We start from the raw sequence: 23797 nt of genomic DNA, 5'->3' as shown, positions 1-23797 counted from the left end.
AGTGCTACTGTTGGTTGAAGCTTTAGCCTTTTGCTGAGAGGCCTGGAGGCAGACCTCTGTGGTAAGTTACTGTAACTCATTTTTGAGAACTAGCATTTGTAACAGTGAAGAGTTACAACAATCCTTGAAAGGAACTGTAAAAAGGATTAGTCTAAAGCATGTGTTCACCTGCATCTTGTTTCTGGAGTAAAATACAGCAAGTTTTAGTGAGATAAAAGTTTTTCTTTCTTGTGGGTAATGTTAATTATGTAGTCAATCAGTCAGTGGCTCTACACAGAGAAATTGCAATGAAGAACACACAATTTAAGATACAATTTACATTGCATTGTTGATACATGGTTTTATATGAAATAATTGGTATAAAGGTACTCTGATAAAGCATATAAACATATTTGCAAGAGACATGTGTTCCTCTGGTTTGCTGCTGTATGCTTAAAATAATTGAATTGTGAAGACAGGAGATCTGTATTTCTTAATTTTCTGTTCAAGACACAATATCACCTTTTATAGTTTAGCTCTCTTGAAACAAGACCTAAAATAATTTTGTGTGAGGAAGATTCTGGGAAGAACCAAGCATTAAAGATGTGCTTAAAGGGCAAACACACATATACAGGATTTAAAAAAAAAAAACCCAAAAAACAAAAAAACCAGGAGAAAGACGTTTAGAAATAACTGTTTTGAAGTAATTTTGTGAGCAAGTGCCCTAGAAGTCAAATTAATGTTTTCTTTGCAGTGGATTTTTTCTTAAGAAATAGACTTTTAAGTTCTTTGGCAGTGTAACTTAATGATAGATTTTTATTTACAGAACCAACCTCCAAACAGTTGCCTGACTTGTAAAGCCGGTGTGCTACCAGTCCAGTAGAGTATCATAAAGCTTGTATAAATAGATGATTCATTTCCCATACAGAAAACTATGCTTCCATTCTCATGTATGCATATACCTCAGATTTCTTAAATATTAGCTTTTATTTTTGATTGGCATAACCCCCAGTAAAATGAGCAGTGTGGTCATTAGGGTTTTGTCAGCCTAATTTTACTTGTTTTTTTCAGAAGGCTGTAATTCTTTCCTGCATACTAAATAGTGAATATGAGAATCATGGAGTCATTTAGGTTGGAAAAGACCTTCAGGATCATCAAGTCCAACCTTTGACCTACCACTGCTTTGTGAACAAGACCATAGAACTAAGTGCCACAATGAGATGCTTCTTGAACATTTTCATGGTGGTGACTCCACCACCTCACTAGGCACTCCATTCCAATGCTTATCAACACTTTCCATTAGGAAATTCTGCCTGATGTCCAACCTGCATGTCCCCTGGCACAGCTTGAGGTTATGTCCTCTTGTCCTGTCACTTGTTGCTTGGGAGGAGGCCAGCCCCCACCTGGCTGCAGCCTCCCTTCAGGGAGTTGTACAGAGCAATAACGTCATCCCTGAGCCTTCTTTTCTCCAGGCTTAACACCCCCAGCTCCCTCAGCCATTTGACGTATGATTTGTTCTTTAAACCCTTCACCAGCCCTGTTGCCCTTCTCTAGACATGCTCCAGCACTTCAGTGTCCTTGCTGAATTGAGGGGGCCAGAAGTGGACACAGCACTCAAGGTGTGGCCTCGCCAGTGCCGAGTGTAGTGGGACAGTCACAGCCCTTGTCCTGCTGTCCACTCTGGTTTTGCTAAAGGCCAGGATACTTTGGGGCTCCTTGGCCATCTGGACACAGACTGGCTCATGTTCAGCCAGCTGTTGACCAGCACTCCCCAGTCCTTTTCCACTGGGCAGATTTTCAGACAGTCTTTCCTAAGCCTGTGGTGCTGCCTGGGGTTGTTGTGACCCAAGTGCAGGACGCAGTACTTGGTGTTAGTGAATCTCGTACGACTGGCCTTGGCCCATTGATCTGGCCTGGCCCCTCTGCAGAGGCTTCCTGCCTTCCAGGATAGATACAGCCATCACTCAAAAAGTGATAGCTGTGTCTGTACTATTAGAAGATAAAGCTTACACTCAGGGTTTTGTGTGATTCTTCAAATACAGAATGACTCAAACTGCTTCTGGTACTTAGCTTGTCAGCATATCAGCCGGACAATTTTTCCAGCTGTATTGCCTGTAAGCAAACTGAAAAGAGGAGCCAAAATTCCAATTGGGAGGTAGGATTTTTAGAGAAGCTGTTTTGGGGGGGATTTTTTTCAAATGCAGTGATGAAATTAGGTTGTGAAATGCTCTTAGCTTTTGTAACCTTGTATGAAATGTGTGTTTCCTGAGAGGTGGTCTGTTTCCTTGACAACTGAAGGGTTACATCTAGATTTAAAAAATACGTATTTATATGCTTGTAGCCCAAAATCACTAGCAATTGTGTTGCTACCAGCCCTAGCCCTAGTGAGAAGCAGCATCTATTTGTCATAACTTCATTGTCAGTTTCTTGCAGCAGGCATGGCCTTTTCTGCCTTTGTCTGTCTGGCATAAAATGCCTGAGTGTAGCATTATGACAAGAAGATTAGCTGATCAGGAATAGACTTTATTTGCAAGTTTCTCGTGGCCTTTCTGTTTTCATTTGGGCCCTGAGATATCTGAAAATTACAGATTTTTAGTGTACTGCCATTAACAGTTCACAGGAACTAGGAAATGTTTGATGACAGCAGTAATTTCCATCAGAACAGGCTTGAGACTTGTGACTAAAGACAGTGAAAAATGTGCTTTATTAGGGTTTTTTGTCTTTTAGTTAGGTATTTCTTGCTGACAGGATGCACCTATAATTGGGAACATGTCATTGTAAAGCTCTGCAAGGTTATCTGGGCAAGCCAATGCTGTCCTCTAACATTGCAGCACAGGAGGGGATTGCTACAGTCTAGCAGTTCCCAACTGCATTGTTAGATCATTCTGATAAAAGATCTGTTCCTTTCCAGGTGGAATGCCCTGTTTGCAGTTTCTGTTGGAAAACAGGCAATGACTCAGTTGTTTGATGTGTACCACTTATCTTCATTAGAATCATCAGTGGAGTTCAAAGAACATTCTGATCTCTAAAACTGCAAGACAATACTAGTCATTGACTTAGATTTTTGCTTTGATAGTTACGGCTCAAGCAGAAAGGCTTGTCATATTCTTAGTTGACCTAATCATGCTCTTGAGCAGCCTTGACATGGCAGAGGATCCCTTGTGGCTGTACAACACTGCAGTTCAGATGTACATTACATATATTAATTTTCAGTCTCTTCCTGTCCAGATTTTTTTTTGAAGCCTGATATGCTTCTGCAATCATAAAGGCTATTTCAGTAAAAAGGACGACTGAGCTATCACCTGCACACGTTCTTGTTGCCCTGGTTTTGAAGACTTTTCTAAGCCTTCTGTAATGTTCTTCATATTGGAGTCAGAATTTTTACTTTCTCACAGTTACTACTCTAAACAGTGGCCGTGTTTTGCTGTCTTTCATTGTTTACATATTTTAGGTGGGAGGAGAAAGTTGATTGACAGTTGGTTTGACCAATGTGGTTTGAGAGGTGGAATTCCATCCTGTAATCCACAGGCCCCCAGGAAATGTATAAAATTGCTTTTTGTAGATAAACTCGTCCCTTTTCCCTGCTTTGCTCACCAGCGTGTCCTCATGTGGTTCTTTTCGTGTCATCTGTGACATACTCTGATGTGTTTTGCCTCCCTTTATGGTACCCTACATAGAGGGCAAGTTGATAACTTGAGAAAAGCAAAGGTTTTCATTAAATATGACCAATGTGGAGCACAGCTACTTTAATAACACTAACTAATTTAATAATTAAATCTCTTCTTGTGTATTGTAACTTACTGGCAGTTTTGGCTTATCCTACCACAGCCTGAACAATATAATCTGTCCATGTAAAGTTATTCCAGAAGTCCAAATGTTCAAGTAATCCAGTCATGTATCTAGAATATTTTACATTTAGTTTGCCTACTAGATGTGTTGTAAAATGGTATTTTAAGAGGTAATGCACTAGTGCAGCCATGATTTATTTTTACCGTCCTGGAGAGATGGCAATATGCTAGACTCTGTATTGCATCAAGTCCTCAAGAAGAGGTTTCTTGCTTACCTGGTAGTGACTGAGCCTTGAGGATGTTTATGATCTTTAGAAACCCTACCATCCACCTCTCAAACCTTGGGAACTTTTCAGCTAACACAAGCTTTTAGAAGTGAGGAGAATGGGGTGGAGCTGGAGTAATTCTTCCTGTCATGCATTTGGGATGACAAGGATTTGTGCAGCATGAGCAGAGCTCCAGCAGATAGTGCTGTTTGAAAGAGTCCTGACTTCGTACATGTGAAGCATGTGTGCCCTCTGCAAATTCTGTAAGGTGTGCAGTGTCTGAAAAAAGTATCTCTTGTTTATTTACTGAGTTTCACTACCTTAAATACTGCTTTGGATTAATGAGACATGACTTTTTCTTGCTAATAAGTATTTTACCAACTTTTAACATTTATAATATTACTGAAGATCAGTATAACTTTTTGCAGTAAAATGTATCAGTCTTATGAAGAAACATTTTTTTGAGCAAAATAGCAAATTTCTTGAAATTTTTTAGTATTACAGACCTCTTCAACCTATTATACAAATATGGATTCCTAATATTCTCAAAACTTTTGAGAAAAATGCCTTGCATTATTTTTCATCTTGGATTTTTCAAAACCATTTCCAGGTAAAGATTAAAGGACAAATATTGTGATTTGTGAAGTTTTGCTCTTTATCTGGATTTTGAGTGTCCTCCACTTAAATAAATGCGTGTTCTTGTTACAAGTTGTCTTTTATCTAATATGGACACAGTTGTTGTATCTCAAATGAGCATTTGCATTTCAGGGAAGGGAATCACCTTTTTTTATTTTCCCCTTCTTTATACTAAAGGATGCTTTTTGCACAGGCACCTCTTTCTTAATCTGCTCTTTTCCTGCATTAGATGCATAGTGGGAGAGTTGGTGACATGGAGTAGGAGAGGAACTAACAGAATTGATGTGTTAATGTGAGAAAGTACTTGAGATGTACAAGAAGTGTGAGTAGAGACACAGACAAAAAGAGGAAAAAGCTGACCATATTTTTACATTGTCTGGATGCTATCCATTTACCAGTGATTTTGGAAATATTACCTTAACAAAATAAACGAGTGCTTTCAAGGACTCTTAATGATGAGGAGTTTCAGACAAGTGGAAGCAAGAAAATTTTGACTGGTTTGATAGTGCACTCAATTTAAGTTTAAATTCAGCTGAGTTTCATGCAAACTCTTTCTGCTTTCTGCTTGCAGCATCAGTGGGAGTTAGAGGATCATTTTGTCAGCAGAAAGTTGTTTTTCTGGAAATGGTCATTAAGGAGTCATGCACTGGTCTGCACTGGATTCTGTGGGAAAGGCACTGACTCTTAATGAGCTCGGTCTGGCTGCTAGGAAAGCACTAGGGAATGGAAAATACCAGTATAAAAAGAGAACCAGAGGGAAAGGGGCAAACTGCTTGTTAGAGGTACACTTTCTAAGCCTAAAACCCATTGGTTTAAAAATTACTTTAATACTTAGACCTTCAGTCTTTTCCCCTTGAGGACAATGAACTAAACTTTATAAAGTCATGAGAATAAAAAGATACTCAAAGAAGAAATCACATTTAGGTGTCTGGGATGTGCATGAGGATTTCTGTGAATTTGTCATGCCTCTTAAAATGTGTGCATGGATGTTTGAGTGTTTCTTTTAGAGCTAATTTATGTGTACTTCAGTCTCCGAAAGGTCCATCACTGAGAAAGCAAAAAAAAGGAAACAACGTGTGAATTATGCCCTAGTGGCATACAAGAAACCTCAGACCCCACAATGTTTTCTTTCTCCTGTTTGCAGTTTGTTCTTTGCCTTTTCCATGTTCCTTCCCCTTTTTGCCTCTAAAAAACCATTCCTTTTCATGAAAAGTCTTAGGAATACAGTGAAAGGAAGAGTGCTGGGTTGGGTTAAGCAGTTTCATATTCAAATGTGAATGTGTATATTGCTAGGGAGCTGACCAGTGAGAAACAGATGCCTTTCTTTTTGCCTTGTTCTCTTTGGTGTCTCATGTACTTTTAAGATGAATTAATCCAGAAGGGTACTTGGTCTAGACTGTGAGTTTCTGGGAGAAAAGGCAAACCTGAAACTGAAGAGGCTTGGGAGCTTCTAGGATAGGCTACCTGAGGAAAGATTTGGAAGTTTTAGGCTCTGAGTCAAGGATGATTTTACTGTAGAGGTTTACTTCCCCAAGAATTGTTGGAAATCATCAACTCTATTCTTGAAGTGTATAATTAGGGGGATTTTTTAAATATATATAGAAAAGAATGTGGTGGTCAGATCTTCTTGGGCTTGCAATTGTGTGTTATGCCAGTGTGGGATTCATAGCTGACAATCAAGTTGTTTTTGTAGGTTTGTAATATGTGCTGGTCTTAGTGGACAATGATGGAGGTAACTTGAAGAGAAAATGTAAGGACACTTTCAGTTATTTTTTTTAATGAATCTTCAGAAAGAACAGTTCCCTCAATTTCTCAGTTGTTATCTGACTTCAAAGTGTTTATCCTTTTTATTAAAATTTGTAGTTGTTTTTGTAGATTTACTAAAGCAAAATCACCTGTTACCTACTTAAATGCCTTTTCCAATTCTATCCTGCTTATGGTTTCAGCATTTTGATACAGAAGTTTGGTAGGGGAGCATATAATACAGTTTGTTTTGCTTATTCATGGAATTACTAATAATATCTACATTGTAAGATACTGGCATTCTTGTGGGCTTTTAGATTTCATTTAAATCTTGTAAAGTTTTATTGTCAGCAATTCAAACCACTGTGCCTTCTTTGAGGTGTATCCTATTTTTCATTTGGTTCCTCAAGTGTTCTCAGAAACCTGATCTTGTTTTTTTGTGTTTAGATTTTGAAATTAAGTTTTATATCTGTGTGGAAAAGAGTGTGACAGTAATAATGCTATAATGTTGGTACATCATAAATTGTGAAATTTGCAATTGTAACCTCAAATCACTTTTGACAAGGTAACACTTCTTGTGATCAGTTAGAGAGGTAATGCATTGTGACAATCCTGTTGTTTACTTTTTAGTCCATTCTAATTATTATGTCTGTTGCTGCTTTCTAGTGTAACACATGGCGGCACAGTGTGTGACAAAGGTGGAGCTGACTATTGCCTGCACCAATCTCTTGGATAAAGATGTTGGTTCCAAGTCAGACCCTTTGTGTGTGCTTCTCCAGAACACGAGTGGTCAGCAGTGGTATGAGGTACAGCCTGATACTTCTCACAAATCTGCTAAAAATACATTCTGACCTGGTTAGACCTTTTGAAACACTATAGCATATCATTTCATTAAAATACTTTAATTTTGTACCAGCACTTTTGAATAGTTTTTGTTAGATTATATCTCTAATAGTGTAGTGGGTTTGGATTTTTCCTTTAACTGAAAATCAAGCTATGTCAAACCACAACAAATAGTTACATGGGCAGCACACTAAGAATCATTTGCTATTAAATACTTAAACCTCTCTGATTTTTAGCACTGTTCCCCAGCCATGTATGGACCAAGAGAAGAAGCCTTCTGAATGCTTAAGTGTGCTTTTATAAATACAGTACTCTAGGATCTCATCCTGGATTTGACAGTCCTGGATTTTATGTTGGTCTTCCCTGTGCAGCAATAGGTTCCACCTTAGAGGGAATGATGAAAAATAGGTTAAGTATCTCTAACTTAGAGCAGTGGATTTTGAAATATAATGTGTATATATAATATAGTATTTTGTAATCTAACTTATATTTGATGAAAGGTTTATAGGAAGATACTCCTTTGTACTTTAGGAACTTTTAAATATATTTAATGATATGGTATTTGATTTGCTTGCTTGTTTAGTTTGTGAAATACCAGATAAAGTGGTATCTTTCTAATTTCAGGTTGATCGCACAGAAAGAGTTAAGAATTCCTTGAACCCAAGGTTTGCCAAGAAATTCTTAATTGATTATTATTTTGAGCTTGTTCAGAAACTTAAATTTGGAATATATGACATTGATAACAAAACCTATGATCTGAGTGATGATGACTTCTTAGGAGAATTAGAATGTACTCTGGGACAGGTAAGCATGCAGATTATTTCCCTTAGAATTAAGTTACTGAAAATCATTTGTCACTTTTACCTTGAATTTATCACTATGTTGTATGGTTGGAGTACTCTTAAGTTGAATAGGATGCCCTTAATTTGTTTTTTCAAGCCTCAGTTCAGTGTTTGTACATTTTATTTGCAAAAAGTCCTGAGATGATGCCCTGAAATGTGCTCTAGGATGGTGACTGTTGGATTGCTATCTAAAAGTAAGTGGACTGTCAATGAGCACAAAGTTGTAGTAATTGCTATTTATTCACTCAAATTCCTGTTTTTATGCTTCTGAAGAAAGATAATCAGTGTGGAACAATGTATGAGAACAGTGTAGAACAAGGGCTGTGTTATCCTTGTAGTCTGCTTTCCACTCAATGCCAGCAATGATCCTAGTCCTGCCAGCTGTAGATTTACTTCTATTTCCCACTCATATTCTGCTATTGATGCTGTCACAATTGGGCAGCTTCTTTTTCACTTGCTCTTTTGAATAGATCCTTTAAATGCACTTCTTAGAAGAGTTGTCTTGGGATTTTTCCTGCCCTGTGTCTTAAATATTTTTATTTTAAGTGCATTTTAAGGATGGATAGACGCATTGTGAACTGAAATTCAGCGTTAATTAAAAATTAATCATTCATTCTTTAGATAATGAAGGACCTGTAGAATGAATAGACACAATTCTGAGGAAGCATTGCCTGAATAGGGTAAAATAAAATCAGCTAGAAACTGTGCAAGGGAAGGCTGATGATTTTGTTGAGTGACATCATGTTTATAAATCTGTTTCCTGAATCCATTTATAAAATATGCCTTGCCTGCATTTTAAAGGTGTGTATGGAAAACTTCAAGAACAATTTGAAATTGAGGCCTAAGGTATTACTTTGTCGGTGAATGTGTATCATGTTACCAGAAGACATTTTAATTCTTATTACTCCTGAAGCTCTGCATGTGTTCATCTGCATATGTATTTTAAAATTTTGAAGTGAATAAAGTATTACCCATTTATTTATAGAAGACTATGGGAAATAAATGTAATGCTGTCATCTTCACAAAAAAGGAAAGATTACTAAAATGAAAATGCCTCACTAACTCGTTTAATTCCTTTGCAAATCTGTTAAATTGTGTTATTAATACTTGATACTCAACTTTTGTCTTGGCAGATAGTTTCTAGCAGGACTCTAACGAAACCATTAGTACTTAAAAATGGCAAACCAGCTGGAAGAGGAAGCATTACGGTAAGCCAGTTAAGAAATAAATGTCTTCAGAGTTCATCCTTGATTGTTTCTGGGTTTTATTTTTAGTTAGTGATTTGAATGCAGTGAGTCTATTCTGCAGTGCTATAAAGCATATTTTTTACCTCCACTAATCTCTCTTTGTCATCCAATAGCAGCCTACCTTCTGTATTATAAGTCCCATTGTATACATCATTAAGGCATCCAGTGGGCTACTGTTTGGGGCCTATCTTTGTCAGTGCCATCATTTATGGTAAATAGATGGAATAGAATCCCAGTGTCAAATCAAATTGTTCCTCTCCTCCCCTCTCCCCCCCATTTTTTAATGCTTCATTTGTGAGAGAAAATTTGGGCTCTTTAAATAAAGCTGTCATAGGAATGCTGTGAGTATGAGAAAACTGCATAGTTCCTGAATAAAAACTGAGTATTTTGTTTGCCAACCTAGATTACAGCAGAAGAAGTAAAGGATAACAGGGTGGTTGTATTGGAATTAGAAGCAAGGAAACTGGACAATAAGGTATTTAAGTGATTGTTGTTTCTTTGATAAAGTAGTAAAATCAGAGTCTTGTCAAAGCAGGAAACATTTCAGTATTCATTCTCATTTTTGCTTAAAAATAAAATCTATTAAGATTTTAGTCACACTAAAAAAGAAATTGAAGTAAGATTGCTGCAGAGTAACTTCATTAACTGTTTTGAAATGAATTGTAATGTATTTCTAAGTAAGATAAATGCATTTCAGGGGACCATGAGCAATATGTACATTTAAATGTAAAACCTTACTTTTATTCATAAATAAAAGGGAGTTTGGGTATATCCATTGGTTTCAATGGCTATATATATGGTTGCCCATTAGCTCTGTGAAATAAATGTTGAATATACGGCTTGCTATAGAGAGACTTATAAAAACAAAATTAGAAAAATAATAGAAAAGTGTTTTTATTTTTACCTTTTGACTTAAGGATACTTTTTTGAACTGGATGGAATCCCTAGTTTCCTGTCCATCCATTGTAATACTTATTGGTACTTATAAGTACTCTTCTGCTTGAACTGTCAGGTATTTAATATGTGGACATTTTTCTCCTAAGTTGAAAGACATTCCTCATTTTCTCTTTCTCTTTTACAGATGGTAATATAATCAGACTTTCATTTCATCATCTAAAGCTGTTGTCCCCTGAATTTACTTTTTGTTAATCTAAGTGTGTGTTAACTGGGATTTAATGGTATTCAGCTACAGGCTGTTCTGAGATAATTGCATGTTATTTAAATACAGGATTTCTTTGGAAAGTCAGATCCTTATCTGGAATTCCACAAACAGACTGGAGATGGAAACTGGGTGATGGTTCACAGAACAGAGGTAGGATATTTTCAGTTAACAACAAAGAGGTTAAGGATATTTAATTTCCAGTGTGTCACAACACTAGAAATACAATGCCTTACAAAAGGAATTGACTGGCCTGGAGTTGATTTGCAGACGAGCTATAAATTGCATCATTTCTTCCACTGACTTTTCTGGGAAATCTCTCTTATTCTCTTTATGCTGATTTTGATATATGCCATTCTATTTGGAAAGAAAACACTTTTTTTTTTTCTATAACTTTCAGCAATCTAGGAGAAAACAAATACTTTGAAAAAGGCCTGCATACTTACACAGGGACATTTGCTCAGTTCTACCCAGTGCTGGGGTAGGACTTGGGCATTCCTGACTGCTGTTCTTAATAAAGTGTCACCTGGCTGTACCCTTTACTCATGAAAGTAATGGTGCTGAATGCTTGCATAGCAAGGGCAAGCCAAGGAGAATGCAGAGGGTGAGCAGCAGCAGCCTTTCACACAGGAGGAGGTGTAGGGGTCCTGTGACAGCAACTGCCAGGCTAAGAGTCATTTCAAAACGTCTCACTGCAGTGGCAGCTCAGGCCCACTTACAGCTGAGGTGCTGAGTCCATAGGAAGTGGTGACTGTATTCATTTTGAAGTATGGATACTGAAGAACTCTAAATCCTTTTTGTCAGACTTCCAGTTTCTCTCATGAGGTGGTTCTTCTGCTTAAGGTGCAGCTTTTCTGTGATGATTTCAGTCATCAACTTCATTAATAAATCCAGAATTTGTTGTTTCAGCCTAGATTAGTTTGTTATGTTACAGGTTCAAAAATCCTCTTTTTTCTAAGTGCTGTTCTTATTGATTTCATTTTCAAGTGAGATTTCTTTCTCAGCACTCCTACAGTGGTGGAAGTATTACTATTGTTAGGTTATTAATTAAGTAGTGCACGTTATATGTAGTTTCTTGTACTTTTGTAAGATCATTATTTGGTGTATCGGGTATATTTACAGATATCAGCTGACAAATGTTGAAGATCTTTCAGTATTATTTGTAAATAATATTTACTTGTGTTCAGCTTGAAAGGCCTTTTATCCTCATGCACTGTTTTTACTTTAATACACCATGAATTTATTAAGGGCATATTTCCATAATTGACATTTCAGAATAAATAATACATGGGAATGAGTTGTAATTTCTGGACTAATGATGTATTCAGAATTCTAATGCAATTTTTTTTCCACACCTTTTGTGTAACTCATGCCTTTAATATGTGTATGTATGTATATATGTGTGCTTATTAAAAGAAAGCAACCAGTATCTTATTTATGTAATGATAAATTTAATTTTTTACAATTTAATAGCTGAAAGACACAGTAGGTGACAGTGAAGTCTAGCAACGTATGGAGCTGAAAGAGAACATCTCTTTTTGAACAATGGCATGTTAAGAGTAGTTTGATTTATATCCTGTGTATTAGGATTTGGAGTGCATTGACAGCAGCATTAGTCAATTGTTTTTTTGCACACCAAAGTCATGGCATGAAGGTATGACCCATTATGATGACTACTTTCCACCCTTGTGAACAATGGTGTTCTGCCTTTGTTTTTTTTCAACAGGTTATTAAAAACAACCTGAATCCTGTTTGGAAGCCCTTTAAAATCTCTCTCAATTCTCTGTGTTACAGTGACATGGATAAGTCAATCAAGGTAATGTATATTAAATGTGTGTATAAATTAATGCATTAAAAGTTAAAATATGTAACAAGGGGTAGATGTGTTATTCTAGTTACTGCAGGATTTTGTTTCAAATTTAATTGAAAGTATTAGGTTTCTTATTGGAAAGGTGCAGATACACATGCATGTTTTAGGAGAAAAACGGAAAATGATGCACATTTGTAAGGCATTGTGTGGTAGAAGCTGGTCTTTGAAAGTCTGAGAAACCAGTTAAACACAAGTATCTTTGAAATGTCCAGTGGAGTTTCTTGTTTTGATTGTGCAGTTCTAGCACAACATCAGCCAATACTGGTGGTGTTAAAGACACTGTACAGTGAAAGAAGCATGTTAAAAGCTAGAATATGCTTTGTTCTATGTGATGGATCTTGTAATACTTTGTTACTGGTGCAAGAGGTAACATTAATGAAATTTTTAATATATTGCCTGATAAAATAAATTGTTTTATTTTAGTATACTTAATATACTTGCTAACAGATGTGGGTCAGATATGACTTGTAAATACAAGTTTTAGCAACTCTTTCTCTTTATGTAAAACTGATTTTTCTGTCAGAAAGTTAACCAAACCTGTGAAGTGATAGTTCTATCAGGGCTTTAATGTTTTCTATTTTCCAATTTGATCTTGAATAAATTGTGTTTAACTTCTGAATGTTTTTCTTCAGGAGTTCCCTTTAGGGGTGGAACTGAAGCTAAACAGCCAATCAAAATGTCATTTGTAAGCTATTATGATCACGTTAGAAACCTGGTATTTTAGCATTTGAAAAAGAAACCTGAAAACCCAAATGCAACAAACTGCTATATTTGATTTTTTTCCTGTGGGATGGAAAACTTAGAACATGATTTGCATGTGATGGGTGTTAGTCATATGACTTGAGGCAGTCCTGGAAAAGCCTTAACAGCCACAGGGATCTGGGTGTTACCAGCACCTGGATGGATTTAAATATTTATAGAGGAGACTAATAAACAACTTTATAAGCCCAAAACCTTCTTCCCTTACTGCTTCTATGTTTTTTCCATCTCATTCCTTTCTGCTTCCCTTTTCCCCAGAACTCCTGTGACAGCTTTTATATCTCCATATACTCTAAATACATTTTTCCTTTTCAGTAAACAGCCATACTAAAGCTATAGACCATTGATCTAAATGTATCTATGAAGAGTTATTCTCAGCTCTATCATCATTCTAATCAAGTCTGTTATTTGAAATCTTACCTCAGAAGTGTAGGTTTATGTCCCGAGGAAATAGACTTTGCCTGGAACAGTTACAGACTTGCAGACAGGCAGTTTGATTATGTCTTAACTTAGAAATGCAGGAGCTATCCCTTCAAATGTTAAAATGTAGGCAGAATTGGAATGTTATTGAAGGATTAAACAATGCCTTTAACACTTTTATATGCACACAGTTGCATGTGTAATGGGCTATTTGTCATAGTAAGTAAAACCAGCAATTTTTCTATGAGTGGCTTTTCACCTCTTTAATGGCTTAGTTTGTGTATGCCCAGCAGTGCACAAACCAAGTTGATCCTTTATCTTCTGGATTCATGGTTATGTTCCATGTGAGTGTGTTTGCAGTCACTGAAGTTTTTCTGTGTTGCAAATGTGAGCCTTTCATCTGGAGTACCTGAGCCTTTCATGCCTAGTTCTGCTGGGAAAAATATGTTGAAAGACATTGTTCCCAACTGCTGTTGCATGTCCAGGAGGGCATGTATGGAAAAAAAGGGAAATGCTTCTCTCTTGTCTGGAACAAATATTAAAAATTGGCTTAAATGGGTCAAAAATATCAAGCAAGACAAATTTTGATGTATTTGAAATAAAAAGGAAATACTTCTGACTCTGCTAACAGATATCAGAACTATTGGGTCAGGAAATATGTTCAATTGTAAATTTCAGCTACTGAAGTACTTGGTTGAGTATTTGATTGACATAATTTATGTCATTCAGAAGAATTTACATAGCATCTGCCATGAACATCAGTCAACCTGTTGGTTCTTCAGCTGCTTGCATGATTTAAGCTGCTGTTCAGTGCATGTGCCTGCAATTTTTTTATTTATTAGTGAATTCAAAATGTTGTAGTAGTGCAAACTGCAAGATAGAGGTATGTTCTGTGCAGTAGAGCTCCCAATCTACACATCAGGTTTTGTACTTCAACATGCCTATTTGTTTTCAGAAGCCTAATTTCTTTCAGAAGCTCGAGTGTATGTTGAAGTTGTTTGTTTTGCTTTTTTATTTCTGACTGAAATGCTCAAGTAATCAGATAGATTCATTCTTGAATATAAGATACAATATTTTTAGACTTGCAAGATGGACATGCAAATAGCTGTTCAATTTAAGCCATACATACTCTGAACATTTTTCTTGAAGTTTGCATTTTGATTGCAAGTAATGTGGGATACCTACTTGACTCTTGATTTATTATTGTTTCTATTTATCATCATCATCATTAAATGATTTTAGTATGTTCTTATGTGATTTGATTAAGTTAGCTATCATTTTTGTGTTGCTCAACTGAAATAAAATATCAGAAGTAGATGAAATTAACATAATCTTTTATAGATAAATTACCACTTTTTTGTATAGAAAGGCAGTTTGGTCACATTTTCAAAGAGAAAAAAAAATGGTTTTCACTCCTGCCTTCTTTGGTAGGTTGGGCTGTTAAAAGGGTGCATTGACTTAATAATAAAGCTTGTCATTAAACCCTCATTACAGGAAAAGAGATTTTTAGTTGACATTCAGATCTATGAAGTGTGGATCATAGTTTAACAGATCCACTGTTTAAATTTGCTAATCTTAAAAAACAGAAATTCAAATATTGTTTTAGCTTTAGGGCTGAACCTTCATATGATTATGAATTCTGTGTTATTTTGAGGATTAATGAAGTAGTATAAAAGTGTTGCAAAACTGTCATGGTTGCTTACATAACTGATTCACTACATTTTTAGCTGGATGCTCAGATTCATGATGAATGGGAAAAACCCTACATTGTTTTCCTAGTCTTCCCAACACCCCATCACTCTCAAAACATATGTCAATATAATTGATGATACTTGCTCCTGTAAGACCTGACAATTCTTAATGTTCTTGTTTCTCCTTCACTTGAGTGGGAGATCAAAATTTGAAACTGAGTGTATTGGCTTCTACCCAATCTTAATCTGTTTTAATTGCGACCCTATGCGGTTCTAAGACTTCAATGAAAAAAACTCTGTGATATAATAGATACAGGCATGTTTGGGATGTTCAGGTTCACTGCCATTTCAGTGTATTTTGTTTTTGTAGGGCCATTTCTGTTGCTAACACTAAGTAATGCTGCATTTTAGGTTGAATGCTATGACTATGATAGTGATGGGTCTCATGATCTCATAGGAAGTTTTCAAACGACGATGTCAAAACTGAAGGAGGCATCTCGGTCATCACCTGTAAGTGTTATACAGTCTAAGCTGCCTGAGTGTTCTTGATGAGCTGTTTTATTCATATTGGAGCAAAACCTAAATCACCTTGGCCTCAGGTGACCTCCAAGTTGTGTTAGGCTATACTTTGACATTGCATTGTAGTTGAGGCTGAAACAGCAATTACAGTGTACATCCATTTCCCTGGGATTAATGTCTTGGTTACAGTTTTTATTGTTAGATATCTAAATGCCCCACCATCAGCACAAAAAAATTTCACTAATCAAAAAAATTTCACTAATCAAAAAAATATAGAAATAAAAAAAATCTCTGGATTGTCAAAAGACAGAATGCAGCACAAATTTAACTACAGACCAAAGCTTGTAGTATTTTTTTCAATTATTATTTAATCTTTTATTTTAAAATGTGGCGCTTATTAACTACGATGTATACTTTAGTGAATATGAGAAAATTCAGTATTTACACCACTGCACAAAAATGCAGCTGTGTTACATTAGGTGTTTTTTTTCTAAAGTGAAATTACCCTTCCTGATCTTAGGAAATATAACAGTTTCCAAACCATTTAATAGGCAGGGTTTACATGTGGACAACAAAAGTTGGCATAGCAAACATAACATAAAAGTATTTGGTTTATGTATATGTGTGTTATCAAGATGTTTTCCCATATTTTCCTTTAGTAGTGTAAAACCTTCAGAACTATTTCTGCATTAAAAATACTGGAATCTGTATACAAGAGTGCATGCATGTACTTTTCCAATATTTTGAGTATTGTATTTGTACTAAATAATAAAAATAATAGTAATTCCAACCACAGCTGCTGGAAACACTGATGCATTGTTTGAACTTCTATGTCTTTACCAAAAAGAAAGTTGTTAGCAGAATCCTCAGAGGGAAAATGGTATGGAATTTCTTCCTTTGTTTGAAATACAATGGTCAAAACAAATGTGTTTGTAGCCTTTTGGGTAAAAGAGGATTTCTGTCTTGAGAATGTGGTTTTTTCTTGATACTGATTTTTTTCTTGCCGATATTGGGCAAGCTGGGTTTAATTTTGCTGGATTATGAAATGAGCATAATTTTTAATATAAGCCCAAAGTATCAGTCCTGAAACAAAGGAGTATTAAACTTGTTGCATAAGTGATATTATAATATTTTTGTTGGATTTGTTTGCATTCATGCAGGTTGAATTTGAGTGCATCAATGAAAAGAAAAGGCAGAAGAAAAAGAACTATAAAAACTCTGGCATTGTGAGCGTTAAGCATTGTGAGGTCAGTAATATATTCTGGTATGATTCTAGTTTGAAGTGTTAAGGCATAACAACCCTCATTTAGTATCTCTTCATCTTCAAACTGTAAGAACCTTTAAAATGTTTGAAACTTCCAGACACAGTAAATATATAATGGACTCTGATTCATATAAGGAGACAATGGAGAGCTGAATCACGTATCTGTCCTCCCCTGTCTCCTCACTTGCTCTTGAAGAGAAAGATCACTTACCTGTTGAAGTCATTTCTGAACCTCTGCATTTCCCAACTCAGTGTTTTATGATAAAGTAAAAAAACTGTCATAATGTGTTATTTTATAAATGAAAGTTGTTTTGGAGCTGCTTTGGTGTCTGTCTGTAGTTTTGTTAAACGCCTGATTCTGATACACTGAGTGTGTGGTGGCATATGTTGCAAATGTCCTCATTGCAGTAGGTGGGTGGGGTAGCTGTAGGGCAAAATGAGTGCTTTTCTTGGATAAAGACAACATATCTGGAACCTCAGAAGTTGCTACAATAATATTAGCTAAGTTTTTTCCCATTAAAACCCCCAAATTTCTGTCTTCTATTTTTAGATCATTATAGAATGCACATTCCTTGATTACATCATGGGTGGGTGTCAGCTGAATTTCACTGTAAGTTAAATAATTTATATGAATACTTCTTGAATTTTGAGACAAACTGAAGTATAAAATTGATTGGCTGTGCACTTTGTTTGATTATTGTGGGTTTTTTTTCTTGTCTACTTCATTTCTGTTCTTTAGCATGGAGAAGGATGCTGTTTTGCCAGAGTGCTTCTAGTCTGTTTAGAAAAAAGTGTTTACTCTTGGCAAAAGGTTCTGAACCTCTGGTTATGTTCATTAGGAACAAGCTAAGCTGTGTGGATGGAGACCGATGAGAAATTTACAGTTCTTTGAAAGCAATATGCAGAGGCCATCATATGGGTTAGAACCCTTAAGTTATGTAATTTGTGAACCAAATGCAGCACAAACAACAGTAAGATGTCTTCACCTTAGTAACATGCTTCATCACCAAACCAAGAAGGCCTGTTGAAGTGAGAGAAAGGGCTCTCTAGACTTCTGTGGAGCCTGGCTAGTTGTACTTCTGAGAAGCAAGGTATGTGTGGCAAGATGCAGAATGAAATTAATTTCCCAGATTTTGAAGAGCTGCAGTGAATAGTAACTGAAAGCAAACACCGTGAAAACCTGTCAGCATGTCCAGAGAAGCTGTAGATGCCCCATCTCTGGAAGTGTTCAAGGTCAAGTTGGATGGGGCTTTCAACAACTGGTTACATGAAAGTTGTCCCAGCCCATGGCAGTGGGGTTGGAACTAGGTGATCTTTAAGGCCTCTTCCAAGCCAAACCGCTCTGTGATTCAGATGAAAGTAATTTTGGCCCTTCTGGAGAGATGCAGAGCTTTTGAGGGTTTTGTAGTGACTTTGTTTTAAGAGCATTAATATTCCAAGAAACCTGCATGCACGTACTATGCCTGTTAGATTTGTAGATGTTCTGTTAACTACTCTTTCATGGTTTTCCCTTTGGCTTTGCCAGAAGCAAAGAAGCATAATTTAACCTTTAAGTGCAATCAGATATAAATATTGCATTTGCCAGGTGGGGATAGATTTTACAGGCTCCAATGGAGACCCTCGCTCTCCGGACTCTCTGCATTACCTCAGCCCTAATGGAGTTAATGAATACCTAACAGCCATTTGGTCTGTCGGGATGGTCATTCAGGATTATGATACGTAAGTGTTAGTTTTTTATTTGGATCATTCTTTTAGATATGCATAGACACTTGTGGTAGTTCTTTAAACCAGTGTTCAAGATGCCTGCACATGTACTGGAATGAAACTTCTGAGCTAAGTTGTAGAACTAAAAAATAATTATCACTACACTGTCATATAATTGCAAGTATAAGTTTGTGTTTGCTGTAGACAAGCAGGACTTTTCATATGTGATGAAAAGAGCAGCATTGAATTAAATATTTGCTTCCATTCTTGCCAGTTCAGTGTTAAAGACTAGTTTTGGTCCCAGAAACAATTACAGTGGGGAACTTCCATTTCATTTTGCCTCTTAAATAGCATTTTTAATGATGAAAAGCAGCACTGATAACTAAACTTACTGAACTATGGCAGCTTTTAACTGCAGGCACTAACTTTGTTTTCTTTAAAATTGCTTTTTTAGAGATAAGATGTTTCCAGCCTTTGGATTTGGTGCACAAATTCCTCCTTCCTTTCAGGTAATGGAATGTGTAAATACACTACTGAAGACAGCAGAAAGCACTTGCTTCAGGAGGAGATTGTATGTACAGTCCTGACTATGTCTTCTGTGTCTTCACAGGTGTCTCATGAATTCCCAATAAATTTTAACCCATCAAACCCATTCTGTAGTGGTAAGTCCAAGAAAGTAACATCAGACCCAGAGAGTAAGATGCCTAAGGTGAAGGCATAAAAACACTAGAAAAGTGATGTGAAGCATGTTGTTCTATTTAAATAATTTGTTTAGTCTTGTAGCAGGAAACAATTCTATAACCAATTTCTTACTTATGAGAAATAGCAGTGCATCTGTCTTGTGTAATGATTTGTGAAAGAAGTGGTTTAAACAGCCCCGGCACAGGGCTGGGAACAGTTCGCTTGTGTTGTCAAGCCACTTTATTCTACTTTGCTGCTGGTGTGGAGTTGTCTGGTTTGAGTGTGGTGTTGGTAATGCCTGTTCAATGTGGCCTCTTTGATCACACTACCAACCACACAAGCTGCCAGGTGAAGAGAACTGCTGTAATTCAGTTTCACCCTTGAGCACAGAGGGTTTGGCCTTCCTGTTCACACAAAGCCAATCATATTATGCATGTACCTTAAGCATTAGTCAAGATGAAAGCCTCCATTGCTAAATGAATAATTTATTTTTTTCCACCATGGTTAGTTTGAAATCTTTGCGTCATAACTTGAAGTAACTGATTTCTACAGCTTTAGGGAAATAAAGTACTTCAAAATATCCTAGTTCTAATATGCAAAAAAAAAAAAAAAATCTTTCTGTTCTCTAGGGATCCAAGGCATTGTTGATGCATATCGAGCCTGTCTTCCTCAAGTGAAGTTATATGGACCAACAAATTTTTCTCCAATTATAAATCATGTGGCAAGGTTTGCTGCTGCAGCTACTCAACAGCAAACAGCATCTGTAAGTTCTTTATGGTACTCTGTATGTTTTTCTTACTTTTTAATTTTCCTTCTAGTTTATAAACACTTTTTTTCTTTTAAACTTTTAAATGTATTCATTTCACAGCTGCCCCTTTACCTTGTGAATAAATGCTTGTTACCCTTAAAAAAGATAAAAACTAATTGTTTTTTGCAGATTGTACATAACAGTCCTCTCATCAATTAACTGAATAAACTCTTCAGATTTGAAATAGGATCTTAAAAATACACAACTTTTATGATATCTTCAGTTCAAAGCTCTTGCAATACTATACAGATATTAAAGTCTAATCTAAGCTGTTTTATCTGAGAAAGTGATTTAACCTCAGCTGAGAAAAAAATTAACTAGACCTTGTTTCACATCAGGTAGCTGGGAGAGAGGATTAACTAAGATAGTGAAGAAGTGGATGGTATAGCTCCTGACACCTAGGTACCAACACAGATAATTAACTGTACTGTAAAGGTTTGGGTGCTGTATGGGCTGTGCCATCCTCCGTATTAAAATTGTATGCATGAGTTGTTGACTATTTTAAAAATAGTCTGAAGACAAAATCTTGAGTGTGCAATCATGTCAATAATAATGCATGGAAGTTTAGAAAAGCCTAAATCATTGATGACATCAAATACTGGTGTATTTGATGTTACGAAAAATCAGAAAATAAAATTAGCTGGTTTTGCATGTAAAATTACCTGTAGAAACCGATTTGAAAAAGAGCTATGGATGTTGATATGCCATGAGGCTGCTGAGGTTTTGCCTTGGTAGCTTTCACTGGTAGCTGTCATATGTATATATATACGTATGTATGTATGCATGTGTTTATGTATATATGTTTGTATCTTCGGAAAGGAGCAAATTTCTTGTCGGTATTGTCTTTGTGGTTTTTTTACTTTTATTTCATGTAGTATGCTTAACAAGAGATTTATTTTTCCTGCCTGATAGGATGTGTTGAAGACAATTTGCTACCTTGACATTTAATACTTATCACAGTCATTTTGGATTGGCTTTTGATTCTGATGCTGGTTTTTTTCCGGTATGGAGGAAGTATGAGAAGAAATAAATAAATCCAATGTGATATGCTATCCTGTTGCTGTTGCTTATAGCTTTCTGTGGTCATAACTGCCTTATAGATGTTCTTGGTGAAGTTGGGGGAATGGGCTAGCAGAAAGCAGGGAGAAAAGGTGATACCTAAACAGACAGGATAAAGAAAGAGCAATTATTTGGAGGCAGATAAAAGCAGATGGGAGGCAAAGTAGTAAAGAGAGACTTCTAAGAATACTGGGAATATCTCTGGGATTTGAATTTGTGCTAGCCAGTAATCATCTGAAATGAAGTGAGAGAAAACTGGAGATTCAAAAAGCATTCGATAATTTCCAGGCTTTCTACTTCTAGCTAATTTTTAGTGCTGCAATCCAGAAGCTAAGATCCCAGCTTTTAGAAGCCCCAACAGAATAGTGGAGGCAACTCAGGCGGTACTTAATTAAATTACTGATGTACTACGAAGTAGTCTCAAACACCTTGGTAATTAACTTTATGAAGCAGTTAGAAAATGTGATTAAAGGAATTTGAAAATGGCTGTGTTTTTCAACACTAAAAGGTGTGATTTAGAATTTTCAGGATACAGTGAATGAAGTAAAGGGTAGTGTTTCATAAAGGTATTGATAGATCAGAAAGGAAACAAATACAAGTTTCACAGGTGTTACCTTTTTGAAACCTCATAAACTGCCTTCTATCCCAGAACAAATAATAGGAAAATAGGTTAACTGTTGGTTTGTCTGGGAATTTTGGAGGACAGAAGGGTTGATACCATTGGGGTTTTGGATGGTGGCTGTTTATAGATGACTTCTTTTAGAAGATTATCTTGTCCTTATGAACTTCTTCAGACCGTAGAGATGAAGCCTGAACAGAAATTAGATGTTTGATTGTAAAACTCAGTGAGCACACTGAACATGCCAAAGTGACAGCACTATGTAGTCTTTATGTGGGTTTTTCTGAGTGTACGTGCCTAAGCGCTATTGCTGTTTCTTTGTCATCACGCGGTGTTTATTGATTTGCCAGCAATACTTTATCCTGCTGATCATAACGGACGGTGTGATAACAGACCTCGATCAAACCCGAGCTGCCATAGTTAACGCTTCCAAGCTGCCCATGTCCATTATCATTGTGGGTGTTGGAGGAGCAGACTTCGACGCCATGGAGTTTCTTGATGGTGACGATGGAGTTCTGAGGTCCCCGTCGGGAGAACCGGCTGTCAGAGACATTGTCCAGTTTGTGCCATTCAGGAAGTTCCAAAATGTAAGTAGTCTTACTGATATGCTGTATAAATATTGTTAGAGGTATGCTGGGCTTGCTAGGATGTCCTACATCTAGTCCTAAGCTTTTGTAGTGTATCCAGTATGTACTCTAAGATAAGTCTTTATCAAATGCTAAAAAAACCCAAATCCCTGAGTTTCTAGTTCCAGCACTGCATTTCTGGCTAGCTGCTGCAGCTGCATAACCTTTGTAAAACTCTCAGACTTGATTAAAACATGGATTTTTTTTTCTATTTGTGAGGAAAAACTTACTATGACTTTGTTCTTATGGTAATTTTTCTTTTTATTGTGGATGCCCATTTAGGAATGTGGATTCGTCTCATGATTTAGTGCAGTATTAAAATTCAAGGCTAAGTCATAATCAGGGAGCTCAAAATCAGTAGAAACTCTTTGTGACCACAGTAGTGATAATTTTCATTTTCATAAAAGTAAATACAAAAAAAAAAGGGTGGTGAAAGAATTAAGTCTTGATATTTTTTAATTTTTATAAAACCCAATAAAGTATGTGTAGGCTAATAGAAGTCAACTTTTAAGCATCATAATGTTGGAAAGTGTTGACTTCAATAAAAACCACCAAAGCTTCCTCAGGGTGGGCAAATGAGATCAATAAGATTTTTATTTCCATCCTAATATATTCTAATTTTGTTTCATGTCATACTCCTTACAACTTCTTATTTTGCTTTTATATTTTTACTTTCGATACAAATTCTTTGTTTAATCTCAGAGTAAGCTCAGGCAAACTGAAATGAGAGAGCAAAATCAATACAGAATATGCTTATCAGTTAATGCACTTGGATGTAGATTAACTAGGGTCAATGCTCAGTATAATTTTATATATTCAAATGCTTTCAGTTTCTAGAAGAAGATTTTTTTACTTATGAATACTTAGTTCTACAGTAAAAACAGTATCTGCAGAAGAGCTGCTCCATAGAAATACAGTTATTGTGGATGAGACTTGGTGCAAAAGATTGCAGATGATTTAGATGAGTCCCAGAAGAGTCATCTTAAACAGATAGTTGGAAGTATGTTTACATGGCTGAAGTCTGATGTGTGCACTGTGTATTGCATGTGACAAAAGGTGTCTTCAGACCTGGCAGCCCTTTTGGGGCTGCCTGCACTCAGTTCCTGTTACTCCAGTGGCACCAGAGAGCCATCTGATTTGTGGTAACAGGAATGAGAAGGTAAAGCTGACAGGGAAGCTTCCATCTGTCACACAAGGGCACGGTGTAAAGTCCTCTGTAAAATGTCAGACTTAAGGTTGGTCTTCTAGAGGAGGTGCTTATTACTTGCCTTAGA

General features: G+C 36.4%; 1 protein-coding gene across 5 annotated transcripts in view; it reads left to right on the top strand.

Moving 5' to 3' along the window:
• Positions 1-23797, top strand: part of CPNE3 (copine 3) — a 29256-nt gene that overhangs the window by 2772 nt on the left and 2687 nt on the right. For 3 of the 5 annotated variants that reach the window (XM_063391674.1, XM_063391666.1, XM_063391683.1), the window contains exons 2-16: positions 3-61; positions 7079-7218; positions 7880-8059; positions 9231-9305; positions 9748-9819; positions 10573-10656; positions 12230-12319; positions 15655-15753; positions 16923-17009; positions 17577-17636; positions 18612-18745; positions 19185-19239; positions 19341-19392; positions 20041-20174; positions 22248-22484. In XM_063391674.1, the coding sequence (XP_063247744.1) occupies positions 7087-7218; positions 7880-8059; positions 9231-9305; positions 9748-9819; positions 10573-10656; positions 12230-12319; positions 15655-15753; positions 16923-17009; positions 17577-17636; positions 18612-18745; positions 19185-19239; positions 19341-19392; positions 20041-20174; positions 22248-22484 (1491 nt within the window). In that variant the 5' untranslated portion in view covers positions 3-61; positions 7079-7086. The remainder of the gene's footprint in view (positions 1-2; positions 62-7078; positions 7219-7879; positions 8060-9230; positions 9306-9747; positions 9820-10572; positions 10657-12229; positions 12320-15654; positions 15754-16922; positions 17010-17576; positions 17637-18611; positions 18746-19184; positions 19240-19340; positions 19393-20040; positions 20175-22247; positions 22485-23797) is intronic. The other 2 variants (XM_063391695.1, XM_063391689.1) reach the window with 1 other exon arrangement.

This window comes from Prinia subflava, chromosome 1 (assembly GCF_021018805.1).
Source record: "Prinia subflava isolate CZ2003 ecotype Zambia chromosome 1, Cam_Psub_1.2, whole genome shotgun sequence".
In the NCBI taxonomy this organism is placed as follows: Eukaryota; Metazoa; Chordata; class Aves; order Passeriformes; family Cisticolidae; genus Prinia; species Prinia subflava.
This window is presented reverse-complemented; position numbering and strand designations above follow the sequence as displayed.